The sequence below is a fragment of the Balearica regulorum genome, chromosome 17 (genome assembly GCF_011004875.1).
Source record: "Balearica regulorum gibbericeps isolate bBalReg1 chromosome 17, bBalReg1.pri, whole genome shotgun sequence".
Classification (NCBI taxonomy): domain Eukaryota; kingdom Metazoa; phylum Chordata; class Aves; order Gruiformes; family Gruidae; genus Balearica; species Balearica regulorum.
The window spans coordinates 433342-458441 of NC_046200.1; the positions used below are offsets into that span (position 1 = coordinate 433342).

The 25100-nt window shown below is 47.1% G+C and overlaps 1 protein-coding gene across 4 annotated transcripts in view; it reads left to right on the forward strand.

Annotated features, from left to right (window-relative positions):
- TTC28 (tetratricopeptide repeat domain 28) overlaps positions 1–25100 on the forward strand; it is a 187852-nt gene that overhangs the window by 140867 nt on the left and 21885 nt on the right. For 3 of the 4 annotated variants that reach the window (XM_075769899.1, XM_075769900.1, XM_075769901.1), the window contains 7 exons: positions 4977–6318; positions 6694–7217; positions 8597–8706; positions 9019–9148; positions 9580–9798; positions 11829–11994; positions 19297–19437. In XM_075769899.1, coding sequence (XP_075626014.1) covers positions 4977–6318; positions 6694–7217; positions 8597–8706; positions 9019–9148; positions 9580–9798; positions 11829–11994; positions 19297–19437 — 2632 coding nt within the window. Of the gene's footprint in view, positions 1–187; positions 294–4976; positions 6319–6693; positions 7218–8596; positions 8707–9018; positions 9149–9579; positions 9799–11828; positions 11995–19296; positions 19438–25100 lie in introns of those variants that run through there. The other variant, XM_075769903.1, reaches the window with a different exon arrangement.

The following is a 25100-nucleotide window of genomic DNA, read 5'->3' on the forward strand; positions in this document are numbered from 1 at the left end:
CAGTGTGTTTCTGGATCCTTCTTCCTTAAGTGGCAACAATAGATGGGTGACAGCTTAAGCAAACTAATGTGATAGCAGGCTCTGTGGGTGAGGAGAGCACAGCTTTGTTCTCTGTTATGCTACTTGGTTTTGTCCTGGGTATCTCCCGGTAAACATTTGCTCACTGTTTTTTCTCCTTTCTTGGCAGTAAAGAGGCTGACTAAAACATTTAGAACTGTGAAGGCTTCATCTCCCATCCATCTACGACCCTCATTTTTGTCTGTTGAGGAATGCACAAAGAGAGAATATATTTGGTAGGTGGTGATTTTAGAGTCTGAGTCAGAACCTTTCCTTCCTGGGCCATCCTTTGTAATTCCCCTAGCAAATGATGGAAACATACCAGGAGGTGCTGTGTGGGGTCTCTTACCAGGTTCCTCTTTTCCCAAGAGCAACCTTAATTTTTTAGATGAAATTCTGTGAATTTGCTTGAGCAAGGTTTGTGACAGAGAGGAGCCTTTTTGGTGGGCATAGTATCCAGGGTGAAACTCCATCCATAGCCTCTCCGGAGAGTGGCAGCACTGGCTGTTTCAGTAACCTGTTGCCCTAACCTCCAGTATGAATTTTACTTGTCTGGCTGCTCTTTGCCTTTCAAAGCCATGCTCTCTGTCTGACTTGCCATCTTCCTCTCCCACTTTCCTTCTCCTTCATATGGGACAGGACAGGTTGGTGTCCTGGGGCAGGAATTCCTATTATCTCCAGCCTCAGATAGTCCTTTTCTTATCTATCCTCAAGGATAATATGAAGTGGCAGTGGGAGAGAGTCTGGGTTGGGTCACCATCTCCGACATTCTTCCTCCATTATGAGTTCTTCCATGTTGAGGGAGGTAATTGCAGTGAGCATAAGTCTTCTCACTAGCTTCCTCATCTTTCATCCACCACTCCTGTGGACACAACTCCTGAGCTGTCAATGGCATTTTAAAGGTGACCACTGTCCACTGACTTTTCTTGTTCCTCACAGTGAAATGGAGTTTCTTCAGGGTGCTTAAGCTTTGAGGCTGAGCTGTGGCATGCCATCTGCTCGCTAGGAGTTCCTAAATGACCTTGGATGCCAAAGATTTTTTCTTCTCTGTCAAGTCATCTGAGTAATTCGTAGAATCATATCATAGAATCACAGAATGGTTTGGGTTGGAAAGAACCTTAAAGCCCATCTAGTTCCAGCCCCCCAGCGATGGGCAGGGACACCCTCCACTAGACCAGGTTGCCAAAAGCCCCATCCAACCTGGCCTTGAACACTTCCAGGGATGGGACTTGCAGATAAAATTTACATGAAACTAGTAGCAAAGTGTAGAGCCAGCATCCCCTCAGAGCCTGACAGAGTGTGTCTGCAGTCCAGGGCCAAGGTTGTCTCTGACTTTGACAAGAATTTTAAGTGTATAGCTGAGGATAGACTGGGGATGGGAAAACACAGTTGCCATTTGATGGGAGGGAGACAGAGCAGGATGCTTGGAAATGAGGGCAGGGATGGCAGCTTCTACAGAAAGGATGATGGGAACCCACTGAGTAGCAACAAACAGCCAGGGAGTGAACTACGTGATTGCTCTTGTTTCCAGGCACTAGGGCAGCAAGGCTCAGTAGATACTAGCAGCCAGTCTGTGGTGCCTGTGCATCTCTCCAGAGATCTGGGTGGGTGTTTCCAGCCATGCAGTGGGAAAGGTCTGCATGCTGTCCTGGGTTCCTCCAGGTGTCTGACCTTCCTGCCAGTCATGTTACTCTATATTTCAGCCTGTTGACATCTGCAAACCTCAGCAAGTTGTGGCTGGTAGCTCCTGGCAGTGTCCTGTTGACATTTTTACTACTCTGTTCCTTGGCTATGTTTTCTTTCTCAGCATGACACACTTGGGATTAATGAAGCATAAGGAAATGATCTGTGAAGGAGGTTTTACAGAGAGACTTGCTGATGAGTTCATGGAGGTGAACCCATGGAGGTGAACAATCTGTTTTTGAGGTAGTGTGTGCTCTAACAATAAGGGGTGTCCATGTTCCCAGTGTAATTCGTAGGTCCACAGGTGGTTGTTGCTGGCCTCAGATAATCTCCCAGAAAAGCTATATAGAAGCTCAGAGTTACCAGGGGAATCAATGATTAAACTGAGAGAAGTGGAAGATGCCTCCTGAGGCATTGAATCCAGTCTCCTGTTATTGCACATGACATGTAATACAAATACCATGATTCATAAATTAACCATGCACCATTTTAACAGTAATGTTTTGATTGCTTCACTATCCTCCTGTAGGGCTGTTCAGGAGCCTTGGCACTCTGATGGTGAAAATAATTTCTAGGGTTGATGCCCCTCTGTGGTTACACCAGCATTGGTCTGTAAATTGATTAACTCTCTTCTGTGTCCAACAGGAATCACATTTGTCTGTCTTTATTGGAAATACATCAATTCACCAGATAGTTCCTTCTCTTCTCATTTCCAGGTGATGACTCCTTGCCCTTGTAGTCTTGAAGTGCATGTCTTTTTCATAGTTTACTGCTGATTTTCATCACCCTGTTCTTGTTGCTCTAGTACATAAGGTTGTCCAATCCTTCCTCCATAATAATCCCATCCTTCTTGGTGTCAGCAGTGCCTCTTAACTGGGTTTCATCAGTACATCCCGAGTAGCATTCGCTTCCTTTGTGCCAAAGCCAGTACTAAAAATTTTTAGTAATGTCTGTCCTATTTTCTGCTTTCTGACTCTTAATTAAGAGGAATCTCATCAAAGAACAAGTTATCTAGGCAGTCAGCTGAACTCAAATTTGCTTTTAAGCTGTCTTCTGTCCTCTCTCTCCCTTTTACAGTCACTTGAAGCTCAGTGCTGTCCCAGACTTGATTCCTCAGAGGAGGTGGAGAGGTGCTGGTGGAGAGCAATAGCATGTCTTGTCTCCTTGAAGAGTCTGTCCATTTAGGAGTATGAGATTAGGAAAAGCTTGCTTGTCCCCTTATTCTGGAAACCCTGGGTTTTCAGAGGTGGTTTTCAGTGAGCCATGTGTTTAGGTTTCTCACAGTGGGGCGACATTTAGCTAATTACATCTCTTAGTTTCTGAAGCAATGGGATGCTTTCACAGTGACACTTTTTTGCAGTTTCTAAGTAATATAGTTTTGTGTCTGATCCAGTTCCACCCTTTGTAATTACTTTGTGTTTTTCTGCAGAAATCAGTGTTCTTTCCTGTGAGTGCTCTGCTGTCCACCAAGCCCCAGCGCTGGCTGTGTCTACAGATAGGAGATGGAGGGCCAAAATATTTGTGTGGGGTCACTTAGCTTAGCTTCATCCTGTCCTTCCTGAAACCACCTTCCCTCATCATACCGGAGGGAAACATCAGCATGCATCAGCCAGAGATGCAGTAGCTAATGCTGATCAATTAGAACCGCAGGCTTATTGGAGCTGAGGAAGTATTTGGCCAGGATCTGGACTAAGACACCGAGGAGCCAGTCCCTCCTGCTGTGAGCTCTAGCTTTGATCACGATTGCGGTGCTGGGGGAGAGAAACGAACTGTCAGCAGCAGCCAAGTGTTGGCTAGTTTGATCCTGTTTTCTGCCTGTTTTTATAAATTGCCTTCTCCTGAAGCCTTATGTTAGTAGGAAAGTGAGCAGAATTTTTGAATTACTTGCTTTGATAGAAATACAGGTAATCCAGCCAGAATGCTTCAAGCTGATGTAATGGAACTTGGGTTTTCAATCCTACGTGAGTTTAAGAAATGAATCTGCAAGGTCCAAATTGTCTCGGGAAAGCAAATTTCAGCCCTCGTGTTCCAGGCTTGCTTGAAAAGCCTCTGTCTTCAAATTTCTCTTTAAAAGTACAAACCAAGAGGAGGCTGATGCACAGGACCTGATCTACAGCTTGCTGCACTTGCCGGTGACCAGGGAAGGCAGCTGCCTCCCGACCCTCAACACGTTGGTTGTCTGCAGAGATGGAAACTGGAAGCTGCTTTCCTTTAGGGGCAGGGAAAGACCTGAAGTTGTCTTCAGACACCTAAGTAACTGTGATGAATCTGTAGGATCTGTGTTTGCAGGGCCTCCTTCAGTGGCTCGTGGATCTCCAGGCCTGTTCACGAGTGTTTGCGAAGGAGCCATGTGTATTATTAGCACAGAGTTTAATTGAAGCATAAGTTGTAACATCAGCAGATTCAGAGCTCCTGTTCCCACATCTCATAACAAGTACAAGATGATTTGACTGAAATTGAAGAGCAAATGCATTCTCACCAGTGTGTTGAGTATGAGCTCTTGGAGTCACCAGGTATCACTGATGGGGAAAAAAAAGTAGCATAATTAAAAGATAAGATGGGCATTTGATAAGGCCAAACTGTCCAGTTGTTGTGGTGAATGCGTGCTTCATCGAATCATAGAATCGATTTGGTTGGAAAAGACCTTTAACATCATCAAGTCCAACCATTAACCCAGCACTGCAAGGTCCAACCACTAAACCACATCCCTAAGCACCACATCTACATGTCTTTTAAATCCCTCCAGGGATGGTGACTCCACTGCTTCCCTGGGCAGCCTGTCCCAGTCCTTGACAACCCTTTTTGGTGAAGAAGTTTTTCCCAATATCCAATCTAAACCTCTCCTGGCACAACTTGAGGCCATTTCCTCTTGTCCTATTGCTTCTTATTCGGGATTAGAGACCAAGGCCCACCTGGCTACAGTCTCCTTTCAGGTAGTTGTTAGAGAGCGATAAGGTCTCCCCTCAGCCTCCTTTTCTCCAGGCTAATATGTGTAATATAAAACCTTCTCCAGGATTTGCCCGTTAGAAGTGAGGAAGCAGTTTGCTTGAGAAGGGCCGTGCCATGTCGGCTGTGCTGGGGACATATCAGGATGCTCTGGGGAAGTGATGGGGCTGCCTGGTGTAGAGAGCCTGGGGAAAGGGCCAGGCTGTAGAAAAGTCCTGGCACGGCAAGGTGTTGCAGAAGGGTTAGCACAGAAGAATGTTTTTCTTGAGCCCATTTCTGTTATTTTTCAGGAATCATTCACCAGATGAAAGGTGACTATGACAATGCACTACGGCTGCATAAGACGCATCTGTCCATCGCTCAGGAGCTAAGCGATTACGCGGCCCAGGGCCGGGCCTATGGCAACATGGGTAACGCTTACAACGCTCTCGGCATGTATGACCAGGCTGTCAAGTACCATCGGCAGGAGCTGCAGATTTCTATGGAAGTGAATGACCGTGCCTCTCAGGCATCTACACATGGGAACTTAGCAGTTGCTTATCAAGCGCTGGGTGCCCATGACCGTGCTCTGCAGCACTACCAAAATCATCTCAACATTGCCCGGGAGCTGAGAGACATCCAGAGTGAAGCACGGGCCCTCAGCAATTTGGGCAACTTCCACTGCTCACGAGGAGAGTATGTGCAGGCAGCCCCTTACTACGAGCAGTACCTGCGCTTGTCCCCAGAGCTGCAGGACATGGAAGGGGAGGGGAAAGTTTGCCACAACCTTGGCTATGCCCATTACTGCCTTGGGAACTACGAGGAAGCTGTTAAGTACTACGAGCAGGATCTTGCCTTAGCAAAGGACCTTCATGACAAGCTGAGCCAAGCCAAAGCCTACTGCAACCTAGGCCTGGCCTTCAAAGCCTTGATGGACTTCAGCAAAGCAGAGGAGTGTCAAAAGTACCTGTTGTCCTTGGCCCAGTCTCTGAATAACTCCCAGGCTAAATTCCGAGCTCTGGGAAACTTGGGGGATATTTTTGTCTGTAAAAAAGACGTAAATGGTGCAATAAAATTTTATGAGCAGCAACTGAGTTTAGCCCATCATGTTAAAGACAGGAGACTGGAAGCCAGTGCCTATGCAGCCTTGGGCTCTGCATACAGAATGATACAGAAGTGTGACAAGGCTTTAGGTTACCACACACAGGAGCTGGAGGTGTACCAGGAGCTGGGAGATATGCCGGGTGAATGCAGAGCACATGGTCACCTTGCTGCAGTGTATATGTCACTTGGGAAGTACACCATGGCGTTCAAGTGTTATGAAGAACAGCTGGAGCTTGGGCAGAAGTTGAAGGACCCCAGCATAGAAGCCCAAGTCTATGGTAACATGGGCATTACCAAGATGAACATGAATGTGATGGAGGAAGCTATTGGCTACTTTGAACAGCAGCTGGCCATGCTGCAGCAGCTCAGTGGAAATGAATCCGTGTTAGATCGAGGCCGAGCATATGGGAACCTGGGAGATTGTTACGAGGCTCTGGGAGATTTTGAGGAAGCTATAAAGTATTATGAACAGTACCTGTCTGTGGCTCAAAGCTTGAACCGTATGCAAGATCAGGCAAAGGCCTACCGGGGCTTGGGCAATGGGCACAGGTAAGGAGCACTGCATGTGTGTTCTGATGACAGTGAAGTACATGTACACATGGATGCATTGTGTTACTCATGGGGTGTGTTTTTCTGGCCATTGCACGCATGCACAGGGATGTGGCATAGGAGCGAGTAACAGAGTCCTCTGGGTGCTGAGGACTGTGCTGCAGCCTCAAATAACGAAGCTGATGTTGTTCTGCCCTGAGAAGACGAGAAGTTTATAGGGCGGCAGAAGGAGGACACTGATTCAAAGGTGCCGGGGATGTTTCCTGGGGGGGAGCGTTTGTCTCTACCTGAAAGGTTTGAGCTGAGGAAATGGCAAAACATCTTATTTCAAGAAAATACTGGCAAAATAAATGCTGTTGTTTTCTTCCCTTGTAGGGCTATGGGAAGTTTGCAGCAGGCTCTGGTGTGCTTTGAGAAGAGGCTTGTGGTGGCACATGAGCTGGGGGAGGCATTTAACAAAGCCCAGGCCTACGGGGAGCTGGGGAGCCTGCACAGCCAGCTGGGGAACTACGAGCAAGCCATTTCTTGCCTGGAGCGCCAGCTGAACATTGCTCGAGAGATGAAGGACCGAGCTCTGGAGAGCGATGCTGCCTGCGGCCTTGGCGGGGTCTACCAGCAGATGGGAGAGTACGACACAGCCCTGCAGTATCACCAGCTAGACCTGCAGATTGCGGAGGAGACCAACAACCCCACTTGCCAAGGCCGGGCCTACGGGAACCTAGGCCTGACCTATGAGTCCTTGGGCACCTACGAGAGGGCAGTAGTTTATCAGGAGCAGCACCTCAGCATTGCAGCACAAATGAACGATCTTGTAGCCAAAACTGTGTCTTACAGCAGTCTGGGGAGGACTCATCACGCCTTGCAGAACTACTCTCAGGCTGTGATGTACCTGCAGGAAGGTAAGAGGCTGAATTATGCAACACAGCATGTCATGGTAGGTGTGGCGGGGGTATAGGAGGGACGCCTGAAGACATGGAGAGAAGGGGGGTACTATGAGCATGGCACTAAGAGGATGTGTTTGACAGTGGCCTTTGGTGCAAAAGCTCTTGCACACATCCATAGCTGCTGTTGAGCATCCCTGTAAGTAGCTGTCCAAGCAGGCTGTTATGGTCAGCACGCCACGTCAGTCGGAATCTTCCTGGCATCCTGCAGACAAAGCATTGCAAAGCACAGTCTGTGCCTTCCTGGGGGCACCTCAGCTAGCTCTGAGCTTGAATCTGGACTGCGCTTGGCGGAGTCTCTTTATAAAACTTGTTTGTGCCTGAGCCTAGAAGGTATAAACCTTCTCTATAAATAGCATCACATAGCAGGAACTGGCTCTGGGATCAGGTCATGATGGATCTCTCTGATCCTGAGATCAGGTCTCAAACTGATGTGTGCCTTGCTGATCGCCATATGGCTCTTCCTTCTGCATTCAAGTGGGAGTGAGACCAGGTGAGTGTCCTCTAAGCTGTGAGTGAAAAAAAAGTTGTGTTTGATAGGGAGGTGAGGGAGGTTCAGCCCTCAGTGTCCGGAAGCCATCTGCCACTGCTGAGCGCTGGGGCCAGTGCTGGCTTGTGAGTTGTGCTGCTGCAAGGAATTCCACCATGCAAGCGGCATCTGTTCAAGGTGACGGCTCTCTCGTGGAGGAGATGCGCAGTGTAGCTGGAGTGTATGAAGCTGGAAGCTGAAATATTAATTATATCAGTTAGTGTGGTTTTCCTGAAACTGACCTTGGCAGGATTCCAGCATGCTGAGGGAATTCAATTAAATCGGAGGGGGAAAAATTAAACACAGCTCCTTCTCCTGGTGTGACGTAGAATTCCTGAAAAGCCTGCAAATGCTAGCTGCTGCTGAGCTGCGTGGTCGTGGCCAGGGCCCTGCTCCCCAGTCCATGGGAAACCTGCTGAGGTGCCTAAGAGGAGGCATCCCTGTTGTCAGCAGGGCCCACGGAGCTGAGAGGTTTGGAGCATGGTGGAAGAGGGGAATGACACAGAAAGTGCTGCTGCAAGTGACACGAGCTCCAGGTTATTCACGCCATGACCCTGCCTGCTGCTCTGGCTCGGTACAAAAAGCATGTGGAGCTGGTGCCGATTTGAGTGTCAGCAGCAACTGCCCCGCGCTGGCGCTGCCCTGCTCAGTGTCCTGCTGCGCGGCTGCTCTGCACTGTCTCTGCCTCCGCAGGAGCCCAGGAGGCCCTGAGCCGGTGGCCTGCCCGGCTGCTGAGGTAGAAGTGCTCCACGGGGCTGCCGAGGCCCCTTCTCCACTTTGGCCCTCTCTCACTCTGACTTCTTTTCAGGACTGAGGCTGGCAGAGCAGCTGGGACGCAGAGAAGATGAAGCCAAAATCCGCCATGGCCTCGGCCTCTCCCTCTGGGCGAGTGGGAACCTGGAGGAGTCTCAGCACCAGGTATACCATGGTCTGCCCCGTGCCGGTGGGCTTGTGTCCTCTGAGCCCTTTGGGTCATTCTCGTCCTCAGGGGAGGAAATGTCTGGTGCCTCTTGGGCAGGGTGTGTAACACACTGAGCTGACTCAGGCCCACGTGCCTTCCTGCTCCATCCGAAGTCACCTCCCCTCTGCCGGGGATGCTGCCATCCTGAGGGCTGTCTGAGGCAGACCTCCCCTCCCTGAGGGTATATTGGCCCTGGATCCTCCCGCTGTCCCAGCCAGTGCTTTGTGCTGTGTCTGTAAGGAAGTCACCGTGGCTGTTTTCCCTCCCAGCTGTACCGGGCCTCGGCACTGTTTGAAACCATCCGACATGAGGTGCAGCTGAGCACAGATTACAAGCTGTCACTCTTCGACCTGCAGACATCCTCCTATCAGGCCCTGCAGCGGGTACTTGTCAGTCTCGGTAAGAGATGCCATCATATGCTGAGTCTGAACTTCAAGCTCATGCTAAGAGTTCAAATGAAGTTGTGGGGAGGCAGATCATGATACATCCTTCACTCCCCATCTGTCTGATGCAGCACAGCATTTCTTTGCTAGGACACAAATAAGGGTGTCCTGCTTTGGATTGCAGGCACTTCAGGATTTTCTTTCTTGCTTCCTCCATTCATTGGCCTTCCTGTGCCTCGTTTTCCCAAACATCGTGTTGTTGCCTGCAGCCAAGATGATCTGTGGGACTGTATCCCAACACAGAGATGACTCTTTCAAGGAATAAGTGTTGTGACCCTGCTTCCTCAAGTTTTATTTTGGGTTGGGAGTGCAGCCATCCCTGTTCCTGCACCGTGTGCTCCAGAACACATTTGTGTCAGGTCTGAGAGATAGCTTTGTCTTTTCCAGGTCACCATGATGAAGCTCTGGCAGTAGCAGAGAGAGGACGAACGAGGGCGTTTGCTGACTTGCTCGTGGAACGCCAGACTGGGCAGCAGGACTCTGATCCCTATTCTCCAGTGACCATTGACCAGGTCCTGGAGACAGTGAATGGCCAGAGGGGACTTGTTCTCTACTACTCACTGGCTGCAGGTTATCTGTACAGCTGGCTGCTGGCTCCTGGGGCAGGTGAGGTCCTTTTTGGAGATGAGAGCCTGTGAACAAGCCTTACAAAGGGAGAATTGTACCATTTGTAGCTAGGACTGAATCTAGGGCCAGAGTGAACGTCTGAGGGAATCCTTTCCATCTATTACCTTAGGGCTGAGTAGACCGAAAACTGTGGCGTAGCCACAGCGGTAATGACATAAAAGCGCTTGTTTAGGACTTTGATGTTCACCTGGAGATGGAAATGTTTCACATGTTTAATATTTCCATTTTTCAACCTCCAATCTGTATATATTTCCCACAGAGCAGTAATGAGATTCCAAGTATGTTGGTTCTGTGAGAATCTTCTGTGCATAAGAATCCCTACTTTAATTATATTTCTGTGCTTTATCCTTCCAAAAGCTTTTGACGTTTATTCACTCAAGTGGATTGCAGAAAACAGAAGGGCGTCCCCGCTTCCTGATAAGCCATTGAACTGCCTGATCCTCTGAATTCTCCTCATATGAATGTGGAAACACTTACCACAGAGGAGCAAGGAGGATTAATTTGAAGAGGATTGCTTTTTGCAGACAGCTGTTGTTCATTATCTAATAAAGTGATGACTGTAAATTTTCATGAGTTCTTTCTGGATATAATTTAATAATTGCAGCCCTTCACAATGACAAAGCTAAAGAGATAAAAAGCACTATTTAGATTGCACCAAAAGCACTTCAGGAAGGGAAGCAAACATTCACACATGCCTGACTTCAGATGGGATGACAGTGATTGGAAGATATGCTTTTTGGGAGTGTTTTGCAATGTTGCATGTGTAAGTGTAAGATGGCATTGTCCTGCTATGCATCCATTTGCTAATTGGCTCTTCAGGCCTGTAGTTTGCACAATAAGATGCCAGTAATTCTATAGTATTAATGTCAGGCTCAGCTTACTAAAATTATACAGATCAGAAATGTAGGGTTTGCCACTGGGCTTCCTGACCAGTCTTCTCCTTGCCCAAACTGGGTCTTGTAGAAAAGCAGTTGCACTCTTCAAGTACATGGGTTTGTGACTGCCTCCTTGAAGGCACTCTCAGGTGTTGGGAAGGAGAGGGACTGTGATGCTTCAAGGGTTCCACTTGAGCAGCTTTGCTGGGGAGCTCTGCCATAGTGACTCCAGCCCAGCTAGGTGACCTCGTTTCATTAGTGCTGATGGAGAGAGTAGCTTCAGTGGCACCCCAGGATCCTCATCTCCCACTGAGATGGTACCCTTAGAGCCTCTTCACTGATTCTGTATTTGCTGCTGTTGCTGCAGAAAGAGTTACTTTATTCCTCCAGTCTTGTTAACTGGTTTAATAATTTATACTGTCAAGGCAAACAGGGCATCCAGAGCAGCCTTTTACTGTTGATCATAGGCTGTAGAATTAATTACACCAGGAAGGATATGCCAGTCTAAGTGGAGGAAGGTTTTATCTGCAGTAGTAGTTGAATTCTTAACAAAACAGTGAGTGTCCTTTGTCTGGTTTACCCATTATGAAATGCTATCTTTTAATATTTTACTATGCATTAATCCATCGTTTTCTTTCTTTGTATATAATATATTTTCATGCATATGATTGAAATGAAAAATCTTCATGTGACGTGAGGAGGTTCTGCTGTAGTAGTAACACTTTTGTTCAGTATTTGAGCCTTGTGTGGTCAATTTATGTGATCAGAGGCTATTAATAGGTATTTTTCGTGTGCATCTATTGAAATGCTAATTACTCTGGTAGTTGCTTGTATGAAAGATCTGTTTTATAATTTATATGAGAGCTGCAATAGCAAATGCATTTTGAGCATCTCAAAAGCACTGCTCTGCCTTCATACCTTTGAGCCATCATCTGCAAAGCACAAAACCAGATTTTAAAAGCAAGGCTGTAATACAGAATGCTGGAAAAGCCCTGCGGAGACATGGAAAGGAATGCTTTGCCCCAGTTTTACTGGAAATACCAAATGCTAGGGATTGTGCCACCTTCCTAGACAGTTGCTGGCAGCACTTTTCCTGCCCTGCAGAAATAACCTCGTGATTCTGGTGCCTTGCAGGAATTCTGAAATTTCATGAGTATTATCTGGGTGACAGCCTGACAGAAAATGCCGGGGACTTCCATGAAGCCAACAGCGTGACCCTGCAAACAATAACAAACTCTGCACTGGAACAGTACATCTCAAGTGTGCGGGAGGCTCTGGGTGTGGATTCCTTCTATACCCGGTAAGGGGGAAGGGGGGGTGCGTGTGTGACATTCCGGTTCCCGCTCTGCCACCTGAAAGTGATTCATAACGGTCTGGGATGAGCTAATGGGCCGAGAAGTCCAAGAACTGAGAGTCAGAGTTGGGGTGAATTTTCATTGCAGCAACAAAAAAATTCCTTTATTTTTGTATCCATCTCTATATGCACATGCAAATAAGGTTTGAACCTATAGGCTGGATAATGAATCTATAGATTGGATGAGGAGGCAGATGCCATATCTGACTGTATATGGGCAGATTCCATCCTACTTACAGTTTCCAGTGTAATTAATTCCCTTTCAAAGATTTACTTATGAAAAACTGCAAATACCATAGGAATTCCATCCCCCCTCCAAATATGTTCCCTTGTGGCTATAGCTGAGTAAATAATTTACAGTGAATTAATCTATCTGATGAATTTCAGCAAAGAGGGAGGAACCTTACTCCAGTCCATTACTCGGGTCCCACAACTATGTTTCCTCATTTTTTTTATCCTATGGATTTATAAGAAGTCAGGCTTTTTTGCTTATACTCAGTCTCATGATTTCTTGTGGTATTTGGTTTGATTTATCGATTGGATGAGTATGAATATAGTTTCTATGCTGATATTTACAAGTAGTTTTTCTCTGGATGCTTCTGTCTGAAGAGCAGAGATGGAGATGTCCCTGTCCTAGTATGGTTTTTGTCAATGAAGCTACAGGGTAAAGGATGTGGCAACAGTTTAGCTTGCTGTCATAAGCGAACCTTACTACATAGTCATAAATTACTTTACTTCGGGGGGGGGTTAGTAACACAATGGCGGTTTGCAGGTCTACTTCACTACTGGTGCAAAGGGGACCTAAATGTATGGGTTGGCTGATGTGTTACCCAGCCCCCAAAACTGGTGTGAATGGAGGCGCTGGCTCTTTCAGGTTATACCATGTTTTAGTCTTTTTTTTAAACCATTTTGTGTTTTTCTGCAGCACCGAGATTTGTGAGTGAAACACTCTTGAGTCCCCAAGGCTGTGGACAAATGTCCTTTCCTCACCCAGTTGTGACGGTGAAAGCAGTAGCCCCCGTGAGCCGTTAGCAGCCGGTGTTAGAGGCTCCCACCCTGCAGATTGCTCTCTGTGCGTGACCCGCAGTCTGCAGGGGCAGTGCACACCTGAACCTGGTGTTCCAGGTAATGATGTTGGCCCAGAAAGAGGAAATGATGGCATTGATCCTCAAATCGATTTGTGGTCAGGGTTCTGTGGGCAACTGGGAAGCTGCCCACAGAAGCTAATTAATCCTTGTTCGTGTAATTGAATAGGAAATTGCTTTTGTAATAGCTACTGTAGGCAGCAAGTGCAGCTGCATAGGTGACACTGCAGTGGCGTGAGTGAGAGCATTGTTGTGCAGAAGACAGCAGTAAGACCAAGCTGTGCTTTGTAGTCTGCTCACCAGCAGTGTCCTCAGCTTCTTCCCCTTGATGCTCACACCTTAATCTGACAGGCTGGGAATTTTCCGTCGGATCGAAATAAGAAATAACCCCAGGCCTGAAGTTTCCCATTAGGTGTTTCAACTATGTAGAATTTCCTAGTTGGTTTCCCCAGGGCTTGCTCCAGTCTCTCACAAATTAATTCTGCCCTTGGGGTAGGGGGAACATGACACTTGGTTGTGTTACGTCCCCAGTACCAGTAAGAAAATCAGTTGCAGTTAGCTCACTGGGTTTGAAGCTCTGAGAGGGCTGCAGACCTGTGTGCCTAGCACAGAAGGTGAGTCCCTCTGTGCTTTTTCTTTCATGGGAGCATCAGATGCTGGAAGGGAGCTGGAAGTCATCAGAGGTTCTGGACTCAGGCCTGGTAGACTGCCTTTGTTATTTTCACTGATTTCAAAGTAAATTAAAGAATGTCTCTCTATGCTGGGATGCTGAATGTGTCCGGAAAGGTTTGCAAGACAGGATGGGCTCAGGTTGTGGTGAAACATTCTCCTGTTTTTACCTTTCTTTAGGGAACTGAAAAGAAAGCGCTGCCTAAGATTTTTTTTTTTTTCCTTCAAAGAGCCACTGCCAAGCTGCTTAGTATGAGCACTGGGTTGCAAGTCAGGAATGAGCGCTGTACACTTCGTGTGTGACGTCTGAGGTCTGGCCAAGCCTTGCCGCTGTTGTCCAGCTTCTCTGAGACAGCAGCTCTCCTGCCTTAGGCCACTGCGAGAGACGTGGGCTGGGACAGTCACAGCATGAGCTGGCATTGTCTCTCTGGCTTACCCTCTGTCGGGAGGACTGCTTCAGCCTTCTGGCATGCGGCTGTCCACTCTGCTCTCGGGCTGGAAGCGTTTCCCTCTGGGATAACCCGCAGCTCTGGCAGGACTTTGAAGGCTTTGGGACCTTTCTGGTTTGGGTGTGGGGTGGGACTGGTGCTGCCATGGCACAGAGCGGCAGACAGCTGTGTGTGCAAGCACACGTTTTCTGTGGTTCCCAGGGAAGAGTCTGAGTTGTGTTGCGAGGTGAGCGCTGGGTGTCTGCTGGCTGCACTTGGGAACACAGCTGGTGTTTCCCGGCGAGGGCTTAAACAACAGAAAGTTTGAACAGAAATAACATGTTCCCGTTCACGCATACAAAATGCTGCAAAACAGCCATTATTCCTGCTTGTCCAGGAACATCTGCAAAATATGAATTGTGACGCTTTTAAAACTTTCAAGAAAAAAAATCTGCAGAATGACACTGGCTGAGCCTAGCATGATTTCAGCTCAGAGTTGTTAGCCAAGAAACCTCATTAAAATAAAAAAAAAAAGACCAAAAAATACCAAGGATCTGTATATCAGTCCGCTGCTTGGAAGATTCTTGGCAACTGGTTAAACATTTATATGCAATTTATGAATGGAATTAATTTCCCAATAATTGTCTATATTTACATAATGCTGTCAGCCCTGAGCACTATTACTGGCATTATATCCAACTTCAATAGAGAAGTTTGTCACCTGTGCTACCAGAAAAGAGCTTGTCCAGAATTCTGCCATCTTGAGGGGAGATCTCAGGATTTTTGCTGTGTTTTGGGGCAGTTGGATTTGTTTGGTTTTGGTTTTAACAGGATGGCCATGGTGTCAGTCTCCTAAAGAACACAAGATTTTTTTTTTCCCATCTTTTAGTGGAAATCTGCCCCAAAAACTGCCAGTCAGTCACCTGCTACATAAATTACTCATGGGTTTCTGCAATATTATCTGCAAAATTGTTTTAGACACCCCTGTTATCATTAAAATTAACTTAATCTTGTAAGAGCTTGACAAGTTTTACAGTCCCAGAGTCTTCAGGCAGTGACAAACTGAAGACAGATCAAAATCTTTGAGACACTGCTTCAGAGCACTAAAACCTCGCAGGCCATAACCCATGGCATTTTCTTAAGAAGTGTGGGCAGCAGAATAAAAGCAGATTTGTGGCCATATTTGACTGGCCAAGTTGCAAAGGAGGAGGAAAGTAAACCTCTCTCCAAACCAGAAAAACCTAAAATGAGTCATGGATTAGTCTCCCAGACAAAAGAGGAAAGTTCATAAGAGGCAAAAAGACGTGGCTGAATTAGGATGGACAACGTGTATCTAGAACTTCCCTGCTTCACTGCCCGAGTCTCCAAGGAGGGAAGTGATGTCAGGGTGATACATGTGGTTTTGCAGCTAGGAGATAGATAAAGGCATGGGGTCTGACGTTTAATTTCTCTCCTGAGGGTTTTGGGGTAGCGGCACAATGATTTTCTTTGCCTTTCTCATTCTTCTACTGCTATCTATAAACATTTTTGTAATCACAACGCTGATTATCCGTAAGTCATGATACAAGATGATTAGAAAAAAATCTATACTACTATTCTGAAAACTTCTGGTGACTATGGTGTTTATCCTGTTTATCTGAGCATGACATTGGAGTCTGAAGTTCCTTTGGAGAGTCACTGAGCATTTAGTATTGCCATTGGGGAAGGACGAGCTTTAGTCATCCATGGAACAAGGGATTCAGGGGGTGCAGTCTGGCTAATGCAGAACTCCCAAGTGTTACTGAAATACTGGCAGTATCTCTAACAGATTTTGAGCATGAACAGATGAGTTCCTGCTGTTGGTAGCCAAACAGTGGCATCATAGGCACAGTGAGCCTATGGTCAGCAGTCAGGTTGGACTTACACTCTTTGTCCTGAACTCAATCTGAGCTTGCCAAACAAGTCTCACAAGGGCATTGGCAGGACTGTGTCTGTAAACAGTGCGTGCGGCTGAGATGGGTATGTGCTTAACTCATAATGTTGAGGCAGTTGGAAACCAGAAGTAGTGACAGCCAACTCGTCTCCAGTGATACCCACATCTGTATGTATTGGATTTATGGTTGTGTCTCATTTGGATGCGTTTTGGATTTGTACTTTCTAAAAAGGTACACAAACTTTTATGATTGTAAAGGTGGCTTTCCGAAGGGCAACAAATATTTTTTACGGCTGATTGGATTATTCATCTCACTGTGAGCAGTAGCAAACTGCTTCTTAGTCCAGGGTTTTTATTAAGTACTCTGAGAAAGAGCAAAGGGTCTCTCAGCCAGCTGAGTACTTGAAACATAAGGGAACAGACATGCACAGGGGAGTAGCTTCCTTCATGTTAAAGCCCTGAGAAAGGGCTACAAGCACATAAGCACTACTATCCAAATAATGATAATCATGAAATTATTGCTAAGGTATAAATGGTATTTTTAAGCAGTTGTGGTGGTGGTGCCTAGGGCTTTTGGGTTCTTACATAAAGTCTGTTCTGAGACTTCTGTTACCTGCAGTCATATCTTCCAAATTACATGTTTCAAGTCTTGCTTGAAAATGAGTTGTGTGACTCCCATTAAAGGAAATTAAAAGTTACTCCCTCCAGCCTTCATGTTTCCTGTGTCTTGCAGATGTGTTCTGGATGTTGACGCTTCATCTAGTTCTGTCTCGTATGTGCATGTGGACCATGAGCTCTCTTTTCTTTCTGGGAGAATAGTCACTCCCTCAAGTGTGAATACTGACAGGAGGGACAAGGGGCGGGGGGAACCAGACTGAATTGATTCCATCTACCCTTCTCCTAAAGCATCAGGGTTGTGTGATTCAGAAGGTTACATCTATCTCCACATGTTGGTTGAATCTTACCGTCTAGATACACACATATACACAACCAAAGTCTGCAGTTAATGCCTCGTGTAACAGATTTTCAGATACTGTTTTTGGTTCCATTAACCATTTGTCACCACAGATTCTCTTTCTGGCAAAGGGAGTCCTTCAGTCTTTAGATTCTGGGGTGAGTTTTTAATTTACTATGATGTCAGCTTCTTTCTCTCTTCGTGGTGATGGTAGTGAAATGTTTTTGGTTTAAGGATTCTGGGTTGAATGCTTTTTTCTGAGATCATTGGGCTGGTGTGGTATGATCACAGGCAGAAGCTGTTTCCCCACTTCAAAATTACATGCAGGGAATTAAACAAACAAATCCTGTCTGTTCCATGTGAGTGAACGTCATGTTCTGCTTTGAAACTTTCCCCACATGGACCAAGTGCTTCCCTACAGCATTGCTGATTGCCACCATGCTCCAGCACACCAGACGCCCAGGAGAAGCTGTCATCTGCTGTCCCTGGAACCTGTTCTCTGCCTACCAGCAGAGAACAGAGGGGTTTAAATATGTATAGCACACATGTGAAACCTTTTGCTTGACTTCTCAGTTCATAGCTTGCTTAAGTGCACTGTAGCTTTTGTTTTTGAATTTAAGTGCCATTTCCTTCCATAATGATGTAAGCACGTTTATAGGTACTGTTGCATCTCCGAGTGGCACATCTTCCCATTTTCTGCTCCTGGAGAGGAAGGAATGCTGTCATGGGATGCGTCACCAGGATTTTGCTGTGGTGGTGTTCAGTCCCACGCTGCAGCCTTCGCTTTGTGCTGGACATGGTTCCTTTCAGCTGGTGTCATGAAGCTGACAAATAACACATACTTGCAAAGAAATAAAGTGTGAGGGACTTTAAAGTATAGTTGAGCTTGTGTTGAGACAGACTCCTTTCTCTCTAGGGAGAGCATGTGGCCTGTTCTCCTGGGTTCATGAACTCAAGATTTTTGCCTCTTAAAGGAGCTGCAAATACTCATTGTGAGTGTTACTCAAAACTGTGCCAGGACTCAAAACTGAACATGTCTGCAGCTGGAGGGAAAATGTGCAAGAGGCAGCTGTGAACAACCTTTTCTTTTTCCTTTTCTTTCCTTTTTTTTTTTTTTCTTTTTTCCCCTTGATTGTTGTTCAGCTAGCCCCATTTCAGTGTTCATGAAGTGATTGGCTTTTGTCAGGACTTATTCTTTCAGGTTATTAAATTATATTGACCTGGAAGTATGCTTACAAGAGATTCTGTGGTCCATACAGCAGCATAGGAGCAATTCTGGTTGCCTGGACAAGTACATGTTGTGTGTTAATTTGATTCATGTGCTCTTTATTGGAAAATGTGCCCTTGAGGAAAAGCTCCAAGTTGTCGGAATGCAAAAGGAATCAAAAATGAGATGCAAGGCGAATTCAGCAGGTGGCATACCAGATTTAGCTTAAGTGTACAAATTCCAGGGTTTGTGATATGCTATATAATATGCAAATTATTTATTCAGTTAAAGGGAGGGATTGTTAAAAATGCACACACAATAGTTGTGCTTGCTTTCTGCTTTTAGAAAGAAGAGAAAATGCTAACAGCAATTTAACAGAAAATTACACCGAGATGATAATTTAGATATTAATGTCAGGAGATGGAAAAATTATAAAATTTGGACTCTCTATTTGGACTGTATTGCTGCACTCCTGATGGCATTGATAGAGTGGGGTTTTTTTCTCTGTGCTTCCCCTGTTTGTATAACAGGAACAGCAACACAGCTACCTTTTTTATGTTGTGCTTTGCCAGTGAAGGAAGCATACAGAGCTTGGAGTTGTTATTGTGGAAATCTGAAAAGGATGCACCAACACGTTCTTAGGCAAATCAAGGGCTGAGCTAGTGTTCCCTGCAGAGCTCAGCTTTTCGGTGTTGTGCTACAGCTTCAAAAGTCCATACCTGCAGCACATGGGAATTTGGGTCCTATGTTTCCATCAGTGGGTGCCACTCTTTAAACCTTGAAGAATGCCTAGGAGAAGAGGAGGGGATGGGATTGTAACTCTGTTGTATGCCTAACAGGAGGAGGTGGTGCAATCCAGGGAAAATTTGACTTTAGCATTGGTTGAGGTTGTGTCTGAAAAACATTGTCTCTCACACTGGCTGAACATCTGTCACAAGGCTATTGCTCTGTCTTGCGTCAATGACTACTTCACCTCGCTGTTCCCCCTGCAGAGCCTGTGCCAGTAGTGAGACTGAGAGTGAAGCTGGGGATATCATGGACCAACAGTTTGAGGAGATGAATAACAAGCTGAACTCAATGACTGATCCGACTGGCTTCCTGAGGATGGTCAGTAGGAACAATCTCTTGAACAGGTGAGAATACAGCACTGCACTGTGGGGATCAGCAGGCAGAATGAGACGTCTTGATGAGGGCTTCTCTCTGAATTGCAGGTTTAGGGTGCAGCTGATGCCATTGCTCATGGTCTCTCTATTGCCCTGAGTAGTGGGGGCACAGAGCAGCTAACTGATACTGTCCTTTATGGTTGCAGCAACCATCCATTCTTCACAGCATGGATGTATGGGGAACATTAAGCATTTCTCTTAGGAATAAGGTCCGTACGTTAGTACTGTGGAGCACTCTCCCCTTCTGAGCAGATGAGCCCATAGGCCTTTCCTTTCTGTCCTTTTATTTTGTGTTCATGTGGTGCATTGAGAATTTCTCCCTCCTTCAGGAGAGCTCTGCATCTCATTCCTGATGAGATTAGGAATCCATTAGCACCTAGTGTTGCATGTGCATCCAGCCTGGGAGCTTCAGGTGCCTGGTGGCCTTCCACAGACAGGCGGCCTGTTGGGGGTTGGTTTTGCTCTACAGACTGAAGCGTTGGATGCAAGGGACAAAGAAGCCCTGACAGGTCCTGGAAGAACATGGGGTCCTGTTGCTTCCTTCTTCAGAAGTAGAAGTCTTTCGTAGAAAGGAAGCGGGACAGGGACTGAAAGCATTGTTGTGCCTCTTGTGGGAGGGGGGACGCCAGGCACAGGTAGAGACTTCGGTAGGACTATCTGTTTCACTTAACAACTCAGTAGCTTGGTCTGGGAGATGTAGAGGGTGGCATCTTCATTGCCTATCTTGGTGAATTTCATAACTTAAGATAATAGCCAGCAAAGACTTGTCAGTAATTGTTAACTGATAACTCTGTCCTGAGGGGCAGCTATTTCAAATTTGCTCTTCTCCTGCCCAAGCACTGGTTTTGACTGTCTGAAGAATTGCAGGGGAACTCTGTTTTGTCCCTGCTGTCTGTGAGGTGTGAAGCTTGGAGCTCTCTGCTACACACTTTTTACAGAAATAATTGCTTCTGTTATCTTAACTATTGTACTAACTAGCTGGGAGTATGCTGCATTTCCAGTTACAGGACTGTTCTAGCTGCACAGTCTCCACTCATTTTCTGCCTCTTATGCCTTGCTCAGGTCTCAGTCTTTCACATTACAGTGCTGATTAGGGCAAGCATTTGAAATGAAAATTGGCAACAGATTTTTTTCCAGTGTTACCACTCCCCCAGTGGAGAGGGGCTGCATGATGTAACCCGGGATTTCTGACAAGATCTGTGTTCCAGCATGGATTGTGAGCATAGCATACCCCAGGACTTTCTCAGCTGGAAAATAAAATGCAATCAGCCTGCAGTGTTGTGAGCCATCTCTGGAGCTTGTGAGCTGTAACAGCATCCCCATGAAACTGGGAGCTGCCTGTTGGCACCAACAAGTGGCCTGTTTTTCTTTCCAGAATCCACATGCCTATCTGTTCAAGCTGCTGCATTGATGATGAACTATGAGTACTTGCTAGTTTGGGATCAAACAGGCAGATCCCCAGGATTGCTGAGGTGTTTTGCTAGTTCATCAGGTTTAGAAGGACAGGAGAATGCCCCTCTGATTGCAGGGGATAAATATGATCCAGTTCTGCTCCAGGGAATGCTAATCCTCAGGAATAATGCAGAGGCCAACCATGCACCATCTATGTCTTTCTGCTCCATAGGAGCCAAATCCATTACCTTGAACCCACAGCCAGGAGCTTACCTCAGGTGCCTTGTCAGGTAATGAGTATGCAGCTTTTAGGAGAAGCTCAGGGATGTGGCAATTCGGGCACTTAAGTAAAAGCACCCTCACCAAGATCATCAGGAAGAGCAGTAGAAGCATCCACATATTTGATGTTCTTGCTATGAGCACTGAGATGAAGAGAAGGAGAACACACTGCTGTATGGCCTGCCTGCCCACCTTTTGCCTGCAAATGGGGATATACCAGAGGACTCTAGTGGCAAAATAAATGCTGCCACGTCTGTTTTGCACCTAGCTTGCTGAGCCCTGAGTTCAGGGTAGATGCTGTGGTCCTGCCCATGCCTTTGAATACCTCCTGTACTTAATGTCTGCTCCAGTCCCAGAGATGATCAAGCTGCAGGCTACAGAGTCTAGAAGGGCACTGTAGAAAGCATTAGCTGGCCTCCTGCGATACTGTGTGGTTCTTTATAATTAAGCTGTGCAGAGAGTAGTATGGCTCATGGCATGCAGCACATCAAGCTTGGGACAACAAGATGTCCTTGCAAGAGTCCTGAAGCTTCAGGAAGGAAGCAGATGAAAATCTGCTTGGAAGAGAACAGATTAAGAAATAAAATGGGAGCAGGCAGCATTTCTGTGCGCTGGCCTAGAGCTCTAACAAGGAATTGCGAGCTCTTAGGCTTTCGTTAAGCAACAGAATTCAATGGTTAGAGCACAAGCTGTCATCTTGCAGCTCCAGACTGCAGCTCACCTCCTCTGTGCAATGGCTTTTCTGCCATACGGTGCTGGAGTGAGTTCATGGAGCTGTAGGTCAATGCTGAGTGGATTGTTGCTGCTGCAGTACTTCAGAGGATGGTAAAATTGTGGCTCACAAGCAGTGACTGAAGGTACGGTGTCTGTTTGCTTTGACTTCGGCACTGCAGGGGACAAAGAGGAGTAGGGCCTGCTTGGAGCTGAGAATAAGCGCTTGTCTTCCCTACTGCCAAGGCAGGCCCTGCATTCCTCATGTGGGGCCTGAATGCATGTTCACATCTTGTGCTTGAATGCTGGAGATGCTCAAGGGAGTTTGCATGGCTTGGAGCCAGCGCAAGTTCCCTCACGCACAGGAATTGCACATGCTGTTAAGGTCCCATGTTAGAAAATGAGGCCCTGGAGATGCTGGGACTGTTTGGAGCCATCCAGTCTCCATGTCTAGCAACAAGAGGGTGACTGAAAGGAAGCCCTTGGGTTGTGGCGGGTGCCCTCTGGCTGCTGTCATCAGGTAACCTGGCTTTTACACAGAGAATAGTGTGATTTTTTTTTTTTTTTGGCAATTCTGCATAGAAAAGCAAAAATGTGGGGCTTTGGCAGTTAACTTAGGGTACTTCTGAGAAAAAATGGACTTTGGGGAGAAAGATGCACTGTAGGGATGCTGCAATGATCTCAGTACTGGGCAATAGCTGTCCAAGCTGTGGATGCCACTGAAAGAGCTCCCAAGATAGTCCCCGTTGCTCATGTCTTTATGCAGCGTCTGTTTTCTCTGCTCCTTAGGGCTTTTAGACTTTTGTTGGGTTTCCAGATTAAAATCTGGTCTCTTCCCCGCTAGTCATTTTCTGCTGCAGCAAGGGACTTGGTCACTGCCTGTACCTGAATATAGCTCCCTCACCTTTTCTTTGGCCTCTGCACCATCATGGGGATACAGTTTGTCCTCCTTCCATGTACCTGCAGAAAACATGAGAATCAGCCCTGATGCTGCTCAAAGGGTAAAATATACTTCCTTGAGGGCAATTTTTGCAATGCAGCGTACAGAGAATTTGTAAAAGGCAAATTGGGATGTAAGGAGCAATATAACTTGAGATGAAAATTCACTTCTGCCAAGGCCATTGCTATCTCCCAGCTCCCCTTATGATTGCAAACAGCTTGTGTTTTTCCAGCAGAGTCAGCACGCTCAGGGTCCATGGCCAGTCCTTACGAGCATAGTTGGAGATTTCCAGAGCAAGCTCAGTGCCCCAGTAAGAGTAAAGTCTCTATGAATCCAGCCAGAGGAATCTAGCAGAAGGTGCCTTCGCGTGGAGCCTCAGCAGCAGTAAAAACACGGCTATTGCCAAGATACTGTTTCACCTCTTTTTGCTCAGGATTTCATCCTGGTGACCATCATGTGATGTCTGAGCATGTCTCCCCTCTCTTCTTGGTGTGGGACCCTACCTCTGTGTTGATTTTGGCCCTGTTGGCTGTGCTTATGTCATCACACAGCAAGGACCAGCTGCTCCCTAATGGATGGGGAGTCAAGAGCCAGGTGCAGCAGCAGAGCTGGTGGGGCAGGGGCCACACCAGCAGGACCCATCCCACAGTACCCAGTGAAGTGAGCAGGGCAGACCTGGGGATGGCAGCCAGGGTCAGCCAAGAGTCCAGATCATCAGGCATGTGCCTGGTGAGGGGGCAGGTCTGAGGTCAGGCCAGGTGTGCAAGTGTACTGGTCAGGGTCAGGTCCAGTAGCAGTAACTGAGGTCAGACACGGCCCACTGATGGCTGTGGGGTCCTTTGGGAGGGGACAGGTCTGAGGGGATCTTGGTCAGCAGGCCAGGCTCTGGGTTGGTGGGGTTCATGGGCCCACACAGGCAGGGCTGTGATGGAGCTGGAGACAAGCAAACCTGCAGCATAGCTGAAGCAGAGACAAAAGGCTCAGACCCCAGTTTAAATGGAGCTCTTGGGCTCATGGGCAGGGCCTGTTGATGAAGGCCCCGTTCAAGCTGATCAGGGTTGTTAAAGCCTATGAATACCCTCAGGAGCCTGACAGCTTGTCCTGGGGAATGGTGCAGCTGACCCCCGCTGGAGCAGAGGGATAAAGGGTTAGCAGGGACGCTGGCTGGCCCAGGACGAAGCGAGGTCTTTGGAAGGCAGATAGGAAAGCAGTGGCTGGGGAGTCTATCTTTCTGGTTCTCTACCATACAGGGTGCAGCGCTGCAGCTGCCCAAGCACAGACCACACAAGCAGAGAGTGCTGGGTGGTCTGTGGGTTTTGTGCAACCACTGGTGGGTTCTGGAGATGATTGCAGATCCTTGAAAGCATCCACAGGGAGCTTGTATCTGAATGTTTTCTGGAGCTTCCCACAGCTTGGTTTTGTGAGTGTGTCAAGGCCCTGAATATATATTTGGGGCTGCATCTCTAGCAAGGGTCTTTTTTGAGGAAGCCTTGCAGAATGACACGCCTGATTGATACCCATTGTCCTGAGCCTGTCAGACCACTGCAGCCGTAAGTCTGACTCCCAGCCCTCCAGGGTGGCTGTGCTTAGTCATGAGGAGTATTTGACGAGAGTCCTGATGAGTATCAAGTTATTTGTCCAGAGTCCTAATGAGTGCCAAGGCAAAAGCAGCTCTGTGCTGATTGTGGCATGAACTCCTTCTTCCTGCCCGTGAACACACATTCATCCCCTGCAAGCAGAGCAATGCCCTGTGAGGCTAGTTGTAGGCCAAATCCATCCAGCTTGCATGACACTGGCTTTCTTCCCCTTTCTCTGAGGTTGTCCTGGGATCATTGCTGTGTTCTTGCATCGCCTAGACAAAAGGCGGAAGCAGAGTTAACGCTGACATATGCAGGCAGTCCTGAGTCCCAACGTGTGCTGTTTCCTCTGTTTGCTGCAGGTCAGGCTGCCTTATAAAAAGGTTATAAATAAGCAGCACTGTGGAGTCCGTGCAGAGGCTTCCAAATGAGAGACTTTACTGTTCCAGAAATCAGGGGACCCCTCTACGTTGCAAAAGCAAGGTAGAAGTGATCAGTGCAGCATCCCAGAAGCCAGCACTGGTGGCACTCCGTAGAAGGGGCATTTGGCCAAAAGATTCAAAAGACTCCCTCTTGCCACCTTGAAATCACCTGGGCTCAGATGCCTGAGAAACCACCTGGAGAGCCGTTTGTTTTGCACTGGTTTAGGAGGAAAGGAACTGGCCTGGCCAGGGCTCCAGGTCTGCTCTGCCTACTACAAAAGATCTCTGTCCATCCTCCCCCTATGGATTTTC